This window comes from Rhipicephalus microplus, chromosome 5 (assembly GCF_043290135.1).
Source record: "Rhipicephalus microplus isolate Deutch F79 chromosome 5, USDA_Rmic, whole genome shotgun sequence".
Taxonomy (NCBI): Eukaryota; Metazoa; Arthropoda; class Arachnida; order Ixodida; family Ixodidae; genus Rhipicephalus; species Rhipicephalus microplus.
Genome location: NC_134704.1, coordinates 120,046,929 through 120,063,856, shown reverse-complemented (window position 1 = coordinate 120,063,856; position 16,928 = coordinate 120,046,929). Strand labels below are relative to the sequence as shown.

The following is a 16,928-nucleotide window of genomic DNA, read 5'->3' as shown; positions in this document are numbered from 1 at the left end:
AGGGGGCACCGCCGTCCCTTCTGCCCCATTCGTGCGCACGCCTGAGTCATTGTTGAGCGTGCTCGGTCTTGTCTATTATGAGTGCTTAATTTTGAGAGGCGACTTAAACAAGCTATCTATACAAGCTATACGCGAGGCCAGCTTAAACAAGCTATCCTAACAAAATGACAAGCCACCAATATTCGCTCAAGCCACATAGCAGGAAAGCAAACTTTACAATTTTGAAGAAGGTCTATATTAGGCACAATTCTGAATGTCTTAATATTTTTAGCATAGCGCCTACACGCTCCTACCCACAAGCAACTAACCGAAGTCTTACGCTATTGAGAAGCTGGTCCCGTGATGTCTCCACCAAGCGGCAGATTACGTAAAATGAAGGCAGCAGATTACAGTTTTTGCAACGCTTACGCCCTGTAGCTTCGATGCGGCCATCCACCATCGTACCCTCGGAGGAAGGCCGTCAGGGCCCTCGCAACGACGATGTAAGCTTGTCGTTGCCTGCCCTTGAGATTGGCCAGGCGTCGTTCATGCTTTCACCAACGCCGGATCCTTGTCCGTCGGAGACGGGCGCACCCCTCTCCATTGACGCCTGCGTTGGCACTGCCCTTATCGGCCGTGCAAGTGTGCCACAGACGGCTATTGGGAGCGCCACTCCTGGTGAACGAACGATGAACGCTCAGCTGACCTCGACGGCGCTCCAGGTGTTCGTGCCCTTTATCCTGGCCGGCTTTGGCTCCACCTTGGCTGGAATCCTGCTCGACGTGGTCAAGGTAAAAATGGCTTGAGTGTAACAGCGAACTACTGAGTCACTCAAAATAAAACCTTCATAAAGAATTTCGATATACGTTGTGAAATATTAAAATGCATTGTTGTAACAAGGGACACACTCACAAACGAAGGAAGAATTTAAACAGCCTGAAACAAGTAGGCGCAATCTCTCAATTGTGAATATTTCGTGAGGCCGCGAATGGAGCCGCTCCATGGAAAAAAAAAGGAAGAAAATGAGAGTACAAATAAAAGTAGAATATGTGCGAAAACATGGCTGATCTCTCTGCCTGAAAATCAGCATATCAAGAAAAAGAAACGTGTCATAACAGAGGCAGTAGACAGTTTATTCTCTTTTGTTAGTGCACAAAGACGAATGAATATAAGGAATCTATGCTACAGAAGCAAATTATACTATCACGCAAGGAACGGCAAGCAGTTCAAAACTTGCAGCGTGCAGCTCCAGGAGAAGGCACGCACAAAAGGAGCATACACGGGACGCGTGCAGAGTAACAACTGTCACGGATAGGATTCTTACTTATTCGTGTGTGAGCAGCTTTGGATAAACTCGGTTGGAGTAGCTAGCGAAGTAACCTTCGTGCTCTCCTTATTTACTGTAACTTAAAAGCAATCTTGCCGTGGAAGTGCAAGAGGTACATAGCGCCGTAATCACGAGATTAGCGGGCATGCATGAACGACCGCGTTTTGTGAAGACACGCGCGCATCTTCAGACACAGGACAACGACCTTTACCGCGTGCCTAATGCACGTGTTGCGGGCCATTTTGTTACAGATGTGAACGCGCTGAACGACCTATCATGTACATGAAAAGCTGGACAACGTACACTCCATGGTCTAGTGGTTTTGTTCCGCCCACTATGGCATGGGAGGTTGTATGTTCGAAACCCGTGGAGAAGTTTGCCATTGGTTAGGATATATTTTGTGCGACATCAGTGACGGAAATAGGTCAGCGCAGTTGTGGTGCACCTTGGCAAAAAGACATTTGAGGTAAAACCGATAAATCTAGAGATCCTATCGTGGTCGTGGGTAGGGTTGCCCATTTAGTGCGAGAGTGAACTCGCCCCCCCTCCCTATTCGTTGGCAAAATTTAAACGAGAACGTGCTTTACAATGGCTTAAGAAATTGGAAATTATGCTGAGACTTCCTTCACCCAAAGGCTAGCCTGAGTTGAAGACGGGAAGTAGACAGTTCCTGAAATGAAACGTCAGGTGTCTTCAGCTGCCAATAGTTAAAATTACCAGTGTCATCATAATTGAACAAACGTATGAGGCAGACTCTACAAACACCCTTTGAGGTGAATAATAAAATGCCGCGTCCCTGTATCTCTCTTGTACGCACTCCTATGATGCTATATATGCAACTATTGACTTGAGCCACTACATCATTGTTAGATTCGTCCACGAATTTGTTGCAGTTTCATCAAAACATTCGAGCAGTACTCAACTTCTAGATGGCTGGTGGTGAAACGCGATGTGTTGCCTATATATCACACATTGCCAGCGCCATAGCAATTTCGACAGAAGAAACTTGCTGAAAAATAAGGTCTTATGACATGCTTGACGTGCCTTCACTGCAGGATTAGCGCAATGAAGCGTACCAAAACTTTATTCTATAAAAACGAGAGCAACCCGTATTTACGACACTAGACACTCCACTGAGTTCATGTGCATGCACTGGTCGTGTGCGTGTCGCTTTTAACAATTCCTTCAAGTATTTCGGTAAAAAAAAACAACGTGTAAGATATTTCCCATCACAGTCCTAATCATATACCCTGAATTGATCATTCGCATAATGTCAAGCTTCGAAACCTTCAAATTGATGAATGATTCCCCATCGCGCCCTTTAAAACTGCCCTGCACGACCTGCTGTAGTAGGGCGGAATATAAACTGTTGTATTGCGTAGTTCCAGTATCCTTTTTTCGCAGTAATTGTATTACCTCGCATTTCAAAGTGAGTGGTTCTAGTTGCAACTTATGAATTTAGTTAGGAAATCGCAGCGAACTTTTTGCCTCCTTAAGCACGACCAAACAGATTGTGGATATTGTTTCTGACGGCCACGTATTTAATATATACAAAGTGGCTGACCAAAAGCAACCACCTTCTAAAAATAGGCGGATCTATTGGGTTGAGTAGCTATCCAATTTAAACCATCATTAGGTCTTCGTAAATGCAGTTCCATCAAATTGAACTGATAAAAACTGTTCCCATTGTTTTAAAAGTTCTAATTAAAGCTTTGTTTTGATGTATGGTACAAGTGAAATCTGTTTTTTTTTCAATGTAAAAAGTGACCACTTATGATATGCTTACGTTTCCTGGTCGAATGGTTAGTAATACAGATTTTACCCTTACTAAAATAAAAATATATTGTTTTTGCTTATACACGCAATGCAGCATGAGGCGGTCGCTCAAGTTTTAGTACGACACGTGGATATGGGTTTTACTGATCACAACCGAAAATTTCTAGAAATTTTCAAGCTGGACTAGATCATAGCAATATCGTTTGATTGCTCACAGGAAAGCTTAAGAGACACTTGTTGAGTTTAGCTCCTCTGTAATAAGATGCAAACAATTGAGAGAAAAAAATTTTCGGACTTTTATTGGTGTTCGGGGCCACCGCATTCTGTTTTGCGACTACACCTTGTTTGAGTCTGCTTTATATGTTCTCCTTTCAACAATGCAGGAGTGGCCGGTGTATGTGATAGTGCATCACATATTCGTGGTCATTCCACCCTTGCTGGGACTCAACGGCAATTTGGAGCAGACCCTGGTGGCGAGGCTTTGCACCCAGGTGCGTATTCAGTGTGCCACTCTTTGACCCACATAATACAGAACTAATTCATGTCCTCGCTTGTCCATTTCACTTGCACTAATTGAATGTACGTTTTCATGCGTGCCTGTCAGACTGTAGCTTTCAGTTGCTCTGTAGAGTATCATGCTTGAGTTTTATTCGCACCCTCACCTAAATTACAAACTTACTGATTTTCAATGGCGTCTTCCATAGCATAAGCTCTTTTTGATGTTTGTATCTCATAAAACAACGAACCCATTGTTCCTTGTTTAGGCACACTTTAAGATGCCTAACTGAAGTATCTGATTTACCCTAATACTCGCAGTTTCATGGAGTCCATAAGCGTGTTTCCCGCTTCACTACTGTTATTTCGCACAATTTTCAGAAGATGTGAAGAGGAATCGTCTATAAGATGGTATCCTGAAGCTAGTTAAGTACAGTTACTAGACAAATGTAATCATTATTTGAACCAGTGTGGCCCCAAAGAGAAGCGAAGTTCACTAATTCAGGTGTGCTTGTTAAAGGAATAAAATTGTAAAACCCTTCAGCGCTCTGTAAACAGGCACAAACTAGTGGTGACGCTTTGGAAGTCATTCAAATTTGATGCTACTATCGCCACTTAGCATAACTTTAGTCACTTTTTATCGCAAAAACAATGCAATAGACACAAATTCGTCTACACAACTTGGCATGCATACTGGAATTTAAGTTTGTAAAGTTTAAGATGCACTAATGTAAATTAACGATTTTCGCCAGAAAGAAAGCTCAATGCATGACAGCATCTAAAACGACATTTTTATCAATGACAGTGCGCTACTTACCGTGAAGTTAGGGTAAATCCAGAATAACACAAGCGCCGCAGTCAGACATTCTTGAAATGATCTCCATTACATCATATGAACCACGTACAGTTATTCTCTAGTAATTTGTTTACCTGCACTAAATAAACAACCTTCCGTGCATCAAAATACGCAATGAAGTACTTCTTTTTGTTTTTGTTTGATTAATGGAAAAAAGAACCGGTAGACGTAACTATGGGGAATGGCACGAGTGGTTCAAAAATACAATTTCCGCGTAGTTACACTGGACAGATGGTACCATATAGCGGGGCACAGTTTAACCAAAAAACGTCTACAATCTTGGAGCCAAAAGCGGGAAGTTGATCTATGGCCGTAATTTCTGCTGTGGCTCCTACTGCTTTCGATCTGCTGCTAGAAAGACGGGCAACGTTGTGCATTGTAACAGCGACGTGAGTAACCTGTTGCGGACCACTAAAACGTGATTTCATTTCAAAATAGGCCTTTCCTTGGCATAAAAGTAACACACGAGGTTTATGGACCAATATTTATACAGTAAACGTCGACCTAATAGTTGCCTTTGGTATCTCTTTAGAGGTCATCGAAGTCATGACCCGCTAAGTTGAAGCGTTGTGCCAAAGCAAACTTCCAATCGCAAGGAAAAAAAATACGCAGTCATAACTTAGTTATGAACTTTTTCAAGGGGGTTCTTGAATCCATGCGATATGACATAGTATATGCCCAACAAAAACTGATGACAGTGGAGCCCTTATATCAATTTCTGACGTACAATTTACACGTGCGGCCTCCGTCAGATTGAGAATGAATTAAGCATAATCATAATATATATTTCGTATTTCAGTGATGCATCTACCCCTCCAACTCCACGCCCTCACATTTTTTTTCGTTTTGAGGGAATGCCTGTTTCCCTTTGAAGAACCCAATTCGGAATGGCGGCCTCCTTATCACCACCATGCCCGCTTTCAAAGTTCTCTCTACTACTTTTCGCTTGTTTTGAAGGAGAGGGTATGAAGCACGCATACAGAATCACTGAAGAAAGTAGTGCAGAATTGGAGACAAGATGTCGAAATGACGGCTCTAGCGCATACTGAATGCAGGAATTTTCCTTAACCATGCATAATATTATATATTATAGCAAGAAGGTGGGAAGGGAAGTTAGGGCGAGGAGGAGTCTTGTGAGGATGACAGAGGAAATGAGGAGGTGAGAGTGTGAAACATGACGTAGTCTTATAAGGTTCACTTTAACAAAGAGCTAGAGCTTGCGCCCAGGCATATGAGGAATAAATGTGTAGCTTTGCTGCAGAAAGGGTCATCCGGACACAAAAGTAAGTCGTCCTAGCAGCGCGCTCTTGCTACACGTCAGCTTGATAACGCTGCCCCAACATCCTTACAATGTTCCCGTGGATTAGCCACACTTTTTCATGTGATAACGTTAGAAAGGTTCCTTCGCAGATATGCTGGCGTATGCATCGGGGCCGGCATCGTTCGTCAGGAGCAAAAAATTATGATCTTGTCATTGATTGACACAAGAGTCAAATAAAATGAATTAACAATAAACATGTCCGGGACCGAGTAAAAATCGAATGCCAGCCATTTCCTTTTCAAGCAAGTATTCAGCCACACAGCCACGTCAATGCTTTGAAATGCAGTTAAAATTACTTCCTCTACTTGGAAGTGCAGTTAAAACAACTTTCATGCTTTAAAAACACAAGAGCGTTGAATACAGGCTTCATATTATAACGCGGCATAGCGCTGCAAAAATCGCGTGGTACAGGAGTACATTGCCACTGGGTGTAATAACACCCGATAATCATAATGACGTCGTGGTTTGAAGCCGGCCACAGATGACAAAAATCACGGACGTTAAGGCGTGTTTTCCCTTGCTACCTTGTAGTGGGTGCATAAAAAGCTAAAACGGGATACTTAGTTCGCATAAATGTTTCTGGTTGAAAGTGTGCTACCCTCTACAGAGTGTACAGTTATATGCAAAAACTTCATTGACACAAGCTACTTTCAGCTTTATCGCTTACTTTTAAGTTATCCACGATTTGAACTTTTCGGGTTACATGACGCATAAAATATTTACACCGAGGTTTTTGAAATACGCACTATAAGGACAGAACATTGCTCTCGCGTTACATTTTGAACCCATTATAACCGAGCGTACTTTTCAAAGTACACTTCAATTTTCTGGAATAGAAACTATGGAATATAATGTTCTAAACTTCTTCACTAAAATTTAGGATGCCGAACGTCCCAGCAAGCTCATTCTAAATGGTATATATACTCGGTTCTGCTCTTTTTTGTTTTATAAGTCATTAAGTTTTATAAAAGTATATCGAATCTTAGAACTAACAAAGTTTTCCTACCTTTAGGAAAACGGGAACCCATCAAACACACGTAGTCACTGCTGTTTTACCGAAATTAATTTCAGAGTTTTCCCATTTATATATTTCAAAAACGAATTTCTTCTGCTTTAGCAAGAACAAAATACTCCTTCCAAAGCGCGAGATGCACATAGAGTGTATAGGTTTGCTTTCAGGTTTGATAAAATGTGGGTGTACTTTGTATTCTACATTGGGACTTCGTGGGAGCACACACGATCTGTTGTGCATTGCCCCAGAGACTAAACTATAGCTTTTTTAGGGGTGTGGTATTGGGGGGAAGGTAGGCTTTTTTTTTGCTTATATGAGGCTCACGAGACTGCACCAGTTGTCGTGCGTTGGTGGTGCCTCGGCGCCGCCTTCAGGGTCACCCACGGTAGTATTCTGTCGTAAACGCATTTGTGTGGCATTGAAGGTGGCGGTAAGTCAAGCTCAAGACAAAGAGCGTGTATGAATACGGGCGTAGGACCGAAGATGTACTGAGATGGCCTAAAGGGCCCCGCGACACTTTTACTACAGCCTTATTTAGCACTGAAACGCATGTATCCGTGATTACTGAAACAAATGCAACAAGAATGATGAAAATTGGTGCACAGAAAGTGAAATTATGAGTCCTCAATGTTCAATACTTTAGCAGACGACAACTAGAAACGTTCTCTTTCACATGTTACTCACCTGATGATGTCAAAGACCGCTTCCAATCACAGCGCACGTCTCATAAGGTCGTCCAAAAAATGTCATCTCTTGGTGGCTTTCACACAATACCTCTTGATCGCTTTTTTTTTTTGAGAGCGTGATGGCGTGCTTACTACAAACCACATGCGTCGAGTAGCAGATGCTACCATGGTCACACTATGTAAGATACACACATGCGCTTTGGGCAAGGTCAGTACTCAGTTTGCATGCAAGGTGTGTTCTATTGGGCAACGCGGGCGTTCATTGCCTGTTGCATTTTTTGCTCGCTAAAAATTCGGTACAAGGTTCCACTTTTAGTTGCCGGTGTACTATAGAATCGTTCGCAGGCTAAGTGTTGTGTTCTTTGTTCTGAAAACACATCATTTCGAAAGAGGAATGATTTCTTTCTGAGAAAGTATAAAAAAGATTCTTGCTGTTCTAGCATTCACTCGTAGGCCTAGCTACCATTATATGAATATGGCGTGCTATTTCTCGCATCAAGCTAATCAAAACAGTACGGTGTTTGTCGTCACGCCACATGACACGACGTCACTTCCTACAATAAAAATAGCCGCTGTTTGTCACGGTAGCCTGAAAAAAGGTAGTTTATCCTGTGAAATAAATTACAACTGCGTCGATTTTGACGTGGTCGTGTGTGCAACAATATTGGTGGGTTCCACAGCACCAGAAAAACTAATGATAAATACGTGTTCAAATAGTGTCACAGGCCCCCTTTGAGGCTCTTTTATAGTAGAGTATATCCTATACTTAAAATAGTTCAACCTTGTTTGCTAATGCAATATACTACAAGGTATATTTTATTTATCTCGCAGGCAAACTTGGGCAACCTGAACCGGGTTCGCGAACAACTACCCATGATATTTGCAAACATCGCCCTCTTGCAGGTAACGTACCTATTTTTGCTCATTTAATTACTCCTACAATCTTCGAAAGCTTTTGATAGTTAACTGAAAGGTGAATATATTTCACATGAATATTTAAGTGGTCATAATTGAGATTACTATATAGGATGAATAAATATATGAACAAACCAACCCAATAAATAGTTTTACCATTTCGTTCTGCAATGCAATGTTCATTGCTTTCACTGAAAACCACTACTTTTGCTAGATTTAGTTTCGTGTAAGTAGGTATTCCGTGTAGCATCTCTATCCATCATTCCATACTATGGTTATAAAATTCCTGCCTGTGCGATATCTTGAAAAAGGCCTGCAATGCATTAAACCATGCATTAAACATGCATTAAACAATGCATTAAACCATGCATTAAACAATGTACATCCCATGTCTCCTTGTACCCTCTGATTTGGGGTATTCCCGCATGCTTCCAAAGCAAGTCTACCAATGCCACCTTGATTATTTTCCAATCTTGCTTGAACTTCTGGGTTCACGCACAAGACCGCATTGTCGAACGTCAAACCCGAGACCATGACACCTTTCTAAGTTCCTCTCGCAACGTCATACCTATTGTAGTTCCATAGTGCCCTATTTTTCATTAGAGCTCCATTCCTGGTGTTCTTAGCTATTGCGTATCTTTCGTGCTCTATTAGGTACCTAGTCCCGTTATTTATCCATACGCCCAAGTATTCGTAATTATCCACTATTTCTTGCGTGACTTCTTGTATCTTATGATCACTGCCTTTCTTATCAATAACAATGATTGCAAAATTTTCCCTGCAGAATTTCCAATTTAACCTTCCTTCCTCATAATCAGAGATGTCTATCAATCTCTGCAGATATCCCTTGTTGTCGGTTATTATTACTATATCATCTGCATACATCAATGCTGGTAATGGCTGTTCAATGTGTTTTCCTTGCTTGGAAAAAAGAGGCTGTATCCGAGTCGACTCGCCTCTAACTTGGCTTCTAGTCTCTGGAGATACAGCATAAATAACAAAGGTGACAAGGAATATCCCGGTACAAGCCCGCGTCGTATCTGAATAGGTTCAGATACATGTTCTTCCCATTTGATAACTACTTTGATACTTTTAAAAATGTCCTTTAGAAGATTAGGTATTGCATCTTCCACATCTAGTGTGTCCAGTATTCTCCACAAGTCTTCTTGAATCGCACTATTGTAATCTCCCTTGATATCTAGAAAAGTCAGCCACAGGGGCATATGTTCTTTTTCCGCTATTTTATTACAATGCACCAATGAAAACAGTTTGTCCTCCAACATTCTTCGTTTACAAAACCCATTTTGTAGTTCTTTGGCACCTCGTCATTGACCACCCATGGCTGTAAACTTTTTTTTACTATCTGCATCACCAGCCAATAAACTACTGATGTCACTGTTATGAGACCGTAGTAGTATATATCGGTTTTAGCCCCCTCTACTTTATAGATCAAGCTCATCCTGCTTAGCTTCCACCCATCGGGGGCTTCACCATGCATTATTTCTTTGCTGTCTCTCTTAATGTTTGCTTAAAGTTTGGTCCTAGTTTCTTTATTATCCATGATTCGGATGCCGTCAGGGCCTGTTGATGTGCTATTAGGAAGTCTTTTTTTCTGCCCTTTACCACTCTCGTTGTCCTAGGGGAGCCACTCAGCTAATCGGTCCATCCTCATCTGGTACGGTGCATGCATCGCTGTCTTAGTGTTTAAATTTTTCTGTCATCATTGTTATTATAAATTCCATTGCCTCATCCCCTTCTAGTCTGACCCCTTTAACTGTAGTTATAAGCCTCTGTTTTGTGCTTGTCTTATTACTCAGAGAATTGAGATGGGTCCAAATGTTTGCAGCTGTCTTTCTAACCTTCCTGCTACTTCCGCTATTCATTGGGCCTCCTTCTTATCTTTTTACTGATCAAATCAGGTGCTTCCCTCTGGAGCTGAAAAGGTTATCCCGCTTTATTTTCACATCATCTTCCGGTTCACCCCTCTGGTTAGCATACCTGTGTTCCCTGGAAGCTTCATGACGTCTTACTATGAATTCCTCACATTCATCATCCCGCCAGCTCTTGGGCTTGTGTCTGCTTTTCCCGGCTGATTTGACTCGTACCTTAGCAACCTCTAACTCAAAATATCGAGATATATTTGTGTACGTCCACTTTGCTTTAATATCCACGGTGATTATTTTCTCTGTCTCTTTAGCTGCTATATATATATGTATTTCTGAATAAATATTAACATGTGGTTGCTCGTAATGCTGCCTTTCCAATTTCTCTTTTTCCCAAAACTCAGCTTGATAGGTTTGTGATCACTGCCTAAGCTTCTGGACCCATATTCGTCTATGTTCATCACCCTTAGTCAATCATACATCCTATGTGACATTATTGCGTAATCTATCGCCGACTGCAGCCTTCTCACCTCCTAATTTATCTGCCCTTCGCATTTCCCGGTGCTGTTGCAAATCATAAATCATGCCTTTCACCCACAACTATTAGAATTCTGCCTGTTAGATCAGTATATCCATCCATATCTTCTAAGTGCGCATTCATATCTCATTATATAAATACCTCAAACTCTTCTCCTAGTACGTCAGTCCTCTTCACTGTCCGTTCCTCTGCACTGCACCATTTATTGACTTTCCTCTCTGCTTTTTGCCCCTGTCTACAAGTATACGAAACCGAGGAGCGTCACTTGCCCTGCCACTTTTCATTTTAGCCATAAATGTTCCTTGCATGCCTGCTTGACCCTTTGCCAGTCTGTACTTTTATGAATGAATGTTCCAATACCACCCCCCTTTCTGTGGCCATCTGTCCTATTAAGATATTCCCACGTGTAGGCCGGATGGTTAGGAGGTTGTTCCATCCCCCTAAGATGTGTTTCTGCAAAACCATATACCATCGACCTCTCACTCTTTAGCTGTTCTTCTACCTTGTTCCACTCCAGCCTATCCCTGCCACCCTGCATGTTAATACACCCTACGTGCGAATTGGCTCGGCCCTCGTGGCTAGGTTTACTTCTGCCCCGGACTCTACGTGTCTTAAATATTGATGCCTATTGGGATTCGTTGTGTCTATACCACCTGTCAAAGAACTCCCCAGGTTGTTTTCCTCGATACTAGCTATCCTGCACCCCTAAGGGCCTGCGTGCCCCCCAAAAAAGCTACTGCGCGTCCTGCAAGTCACTAAGCCAACTCATGGCCTAGCCTCCTATCAAAGTGAATTCTGTCTCGTTGAAAACCACCCCGTCTATGCACCTCTCTGTTTACTTCCACAACCTCAAAGCTTTTCTTTCGACTCATCCGTCATATCTCTTGGTTTGCGTTGACAACTAGTCTTTGCAGGTTGCCGTCACGCACCGGTACCTCCTGTATCGTGCATATGTTTACCTGTACCTGAAGAGAAATGGTGCACATGTCATCGACTCCTTTTGCCAGTGTGGTCGCTAGTCCTGCCTTATCTTCATTTAGGACATCACTTAAACCACCCGAATTTATCACGAGGCTTCGTCTATCAGCTGTAGTTTTTAGTTTTCCTCTCGCTCACCTCATGACTGCTTCCAGCTTGCGTCCTGGGAACGTTCCTACTGCGACCTTTTTGTCACCTCGTGCCCTCTCTTTGATTGCTTCTGCACATCGATTTCAATTCTAGTGCCCGGCGATTATCACGTGCTGTGACTTTTCAGCCAGAGCATCCTGCACCGGGGGAGGGGGTTCTCTTGCATCTGTGACGCCAGCTGCTGTGTCCCCTCCCAGCCCCACCACTACTTCGCTGAAGCTAGCTTTTGTGACCACTGAACCGACAGAAGCTGTTTTTTTTTTCAAACTTGCTTGCTCTTTCTTCTCCGCCATTCTGGTTGCCGGTGCCCTACCATTCTCTCCGTCGGCCACTCCTTTGCTCACCTTCGCTAGTGCCTTCTCGTTGGATTTGAGCCTTTCTCTCAGCCTTCGTTTTCTCTTGCTCTGTCGTCAACGCGATCTCCAGCTCGGTGATTGTCATCAGCAGTTCACTCTGGACAGCCATCATTTTCGCAATTTTTTTCCTCGATCTCACAATGCCTACACTTGGTGGCAGCCTCCACTTCATTCGCGTCTGCAGTTGGGTATATATTCAAACCCACCCTCCATCGTGAACATTTTACAGCCTTTTTAACCATGTATTTTTGACACCAATTGTCCTTATGAATTGTCCCAATCGATAATTAAAAACAAGGCGTACGACAAACCATGCCCTACGGAAAAAAGGAAGTCTAAGCTCTACTACACAAATTTGCGTGTTCGGTGTACGTGCACCTCTCCCACGAGGTGGCAAGAGGAAAAACACAAACATACACAAACAAGTAAATACCTGGAGACTGACCCTGAAAACGCCGTGCATTGTAATAGGTGTTACAAAATTTTTAACTGTTGCCTTATAGTTATAAAAGCAAGCTCGAAACATGCAAAACCATTTATCGGCGCAGTCACTCGGGAGCGCCCAAAAACACATCCATTCACCGTGCCAGTCCAAACTGAGTGGGGTAAGGGTAAGGGCGCCACCTGGTGGTGTGTTAAGGCGTTGACAAAATTGCATTTCAACGGAACACACCGAATGGTAAGAATGCTTAGAAACGACGTGTTAAAGAAACTAATGGCAGATGCGATGGCCATATTGCCTTGCTCTCAATACCAAGAACATGAAAGGACAGTGGTAGATATAAGTGACGTATTTTTAAAAGCGTACAAAACAGGTGACTATGGCACAGGGGATAGTGTGCCCAGAATATGTTGTCCTAAACCTAGGGGTGATGTTTTCAATTGTCATTAAAAGAATATTTTTTTGTTTGCTGATCGTGAATATTTTTTTCGAAGTTATTTCCGTGACGTAAATACGTCACTGGAATGTTTGTCGACCCCGGCATAAAACTCTTTTGTGTCAAAAAACAACCCTCAATGTAAACGTTAACGTGGAAGGAAAAGCATGGCGACAACCTCTTATTGTCAAAGATTGCTGCTGCTGTAGTTCTAATCCAGTACAGCTCGAAATCGATGAATGGACAGAGTAGAAATTGGGAAATAAGTGTACTAGTGGAGTATGCGTATCAATATAAAAGTTGAGTATGTCAAGATTAGTCGGGCAAGATCACACATGAAACATTTTCTAAGGCGAATCTAGACACATGAGAAGCAGCAACTGGGAACTGAAGTAAAAGATTAAGGTGACTTGAACCCAGCGCTTTCGTCTTTGCTTCCGCAAGCACGCTTGATGTCAGCGTAGTGTCGCTTGCGCGCTTATCACGAGGCCTCAACCACATAAAGAAATTGCATAAACAGTGGTCTCAGACAATGGCGTCAAGTTTTCACTCGCGATAACTATTCTACTATGTCACCTATTCTTCGAGTTTCCTCCGTTCATAACGGTATCACCCTGATATTCACGCCATATCAAACACAGTGCGTGAAAATATTTAAACCGTAACTACAGTAACTAGTATTTTGTTCGTTCAGTGCTGTTTGGCCGGGAAAGTGAGGTCATTGCTAATCACCTGTTTACGTGCAGATGTTGAATCACTCATTCATTATTCAACTCATTGAGACTCACAATAGTCTGTTCTGTCCATGAGCTTGAGTCCAAGGTAATCCTGTTGAGAAAAAAATTTGTGAGCCAGGTTTTAGTGAGCCCTGCATGAGAAAGCTTTTTTTAATGTGAAGCATTTCTTATCAAAGTTCAGTGACATTGAGCGTATCTATCTATCTATCTATCTATCTATCTATCTATCTATCTATCTATCTATCATCTATCTATCTGTCTATCTGTCTATCTATCTATATATATATCTATCTATCTATCTATTTATCTATCTAATCTATCTATCTATCTATCTATCTATCTATCTATCTATCTATCTATCTATCTGTTATACAATCTCCGACTTTTAGCTCTCCTAGTCGTTTGAATAATGGTATCAATACCAAAACTGGCATGCGATATCATGACTATATTGCAAGCATACATAACTAATCATAACATGAAAACCTTGATAACTATTCCATTAATGTCATGATTTAGATTACATGCTTTTGCTGCTCTTGCGGGGGTTTCGTTCACATGACACATTGCAAAACTGGTGGGGTATCACATAACTGCATGAGGAAGATCCTAACCTGGAAATCGTGACATGCATATCATGAAAGTCATTACTAAACTCCACGCTCGCGTTGCACTCACACTTGTTTCGCTTACTTCACATATTTCAAATTTAGTATCACGCCACGTGAGCAGACTACGAAGGTAAATGACACGCCCAGACATGATAGGCATGACATGCGTGTCATGTAAAACATGAATACATGCTATGCTCATAGCGAACTCAGGGCCGTTTAGCTAGATCTACATATACCGAATTTGGTATCAAGTGGTGTGAATAGACAGCAAATGATTGATATGTGTGGTTTAGCGTCCCAAAACCACTATATGAATATGAGAGACGCCGTAGTGTAGGGCTCCAGAAATTTAGACCACCTGGGGTTCTTTAACGTGCACCAAAATCTGAGCACACGGGCCTACAACATTTCCGCCTCCATCGGAAATGCAGCCGCCGCAGCCGAGATTAGAACCCGCGCCCTGCGGGTCAGCAGCCGAGTACCTTAGCCACTAGACCACCGCGGCGGGGCAATAGACAGCAAAGGTAAATGACACGTCTAAATATTGCAATGATGGATGGAAGTCGGGTACTGCATAATTTACGCCCGTCTTGTAACGTTGGTTTGGTAGTAAAGTGAGATATTGACCTTCCTTGTTAGTGCTTCGCATGTCATCGGTTCCCACTGTACGTGGGATCTGCTATTTTTTAATCAGTGTGAATTAGCTACACCTTGTTTTGTCGATCTATGTTTACGTGCAGTGCCAGTCGACAGTGTCTACCTTCCTGACATGTTCACTCGCCGTCCTGAAAGGTCTGGCGATTGACGGTCTCTGGGACCCTTCCCACATCGCCGTCCTCTACGCTGGAGCGCTGGCCGCTGTCAACACCGCCAGTCTCTTTCTCAGTTGCGTATTTGTTTTGCATAGCCTCAATAACCGAAGAACTGCATATGGGAGCAGGGGACAAAAACAAGTAATGCGATTGTGAAGCATTTAAAAATATTCTTGAGAAGTTTAGAAATGCACACATAAATATTGATTTGACAAAAATAGAAATAGGCACGGTGTGTTACATAACGTAAACAAATTTGAAAAGCGAGCGAATTCGTAGGCATCAAGAAATGAGGAATACTGTTGTGATGACACACATGTGAAAATTCACATTCATATTGCGGTGCTCTATTTCGGTGCCCACAGAATTGTATACCACAGGCGTTTAAAACCGATGAATCTACAAGGCACGATAGGAGGTGAATTATAAAGACGGAAAACTGTATTAGAACTCATTTAGACAATCGTCTTTAATACACTAGGTTGATATTTTCAACATTTTATACAGGGACATATGAATTGGCCGGCTAATATATCGGGAGCTTGCTTGCTGTACGAATGGTCACGCTTCCTCAAGCGGATAGGGTAAAGTGTAAATCATCCATGTTCTGTCATTTGTGCGTCAATATTTTGAAATATCTATGTACACATAATTAGTGCATTCCATTCATACCGCATTACTTTACGTATATGTGCAGGGCGTCTGAAAAATGTGTCTAATTTTGATTAGAGATCAGAAAAATGCGCTATTTGCTTAATGTCTACACAGTCTCCTCTGTAGCCAGAAGAATTTTAGAAGGGTTGACTACATAATTTGGAATAGTACTCAGGAAACCTACATTATTCACTTTTTAAATTAGCGGAGTCAAGTAGTTAAGTGAACTGGATGAATTTAGGTGCTTGATGTGAAGAACACAATGCTGCTTCGAGATTTTGGAAAAAGCGTCTCTCGTAATAACTATGCAGGTTACACATCTACACAAAGGAGTCGGTAGATGGTTGATTTACCACCCCCTCATTTTGGTTTCACTCTTTCGCGTTTCGGTTTTGGTTTCACCGCAGAATTGGGGATAAATTTACTTATTTGCAGTTATATTACAGATCGTTTTTGTAAAATCTCAATGCGGACATCGGCGTTTATGTGCATAAAGGGCTTAAATACGTCCATTTGATCTAACTGTCTAACTACAGTAGTTAAAAAGCAAATAATGTTATTGCCCAATTACTGTTCCAAATAATATCTTCAACCCTCTTAAGATGCCGGCCGCTACAGAAAAACCAATTGTGAAGACAGCAAGCAAATTGCACCTTTCCATGAAATTTTAGGAGTATAACTTAACTAATAAACTTAACACGTGCAATTGAAAGTGTGAGCTCAGCTTCATATCACTGAACAAATGAAAGAAAAAAACGTTGAAGACCTGTAGGGCAACGTCAAAGGCACGTCATAAAGATCCCCTTCACCGCTTTTTAGTACACTCATCTAAGCACAGTAGTTAACTTGCACAAGGGCATGTCAACAAATGCTCTCTTTAACCACAATGTTAGCAAATTATACATTTAGGAACATTCATCTACATACTGCCCTAAGAGATATAGCAAGCTGACGTTCTGTA

General features: G+C 42.0%; 1 protein-coding gene across 1 annotated transcript in view; it reads left to right on the top strand.

Annotated features, from left to right (window-relative positions):
• The first annotated feature begins 422 nt into the window (after positions 1-422).
• The window catches only part of LOC119185310 (solute carrier family 41 member 1), a 28,594-nt gene continuing 12,088 nt past the window's right edge, over positions 423-16,928 (top strand). The window contains exons 1-4 of the mRNA XM_075894593.1: positions 423-770; positions 3,466-3,573; positions 8,284-8,355; positions 15,242-15,374. Coding sequence (XP_075750708.1) covers positions 423-770; positions 3,466-3,573; positions 8,284-8,355; positions 15,242-15,374 — 661 coding nt within the window. The remainder of the gene's footprint in view (positions 771-3,465; positions 3,574-8,283; positions 8,356-15,241; positions 15,375-16,928) is intronic.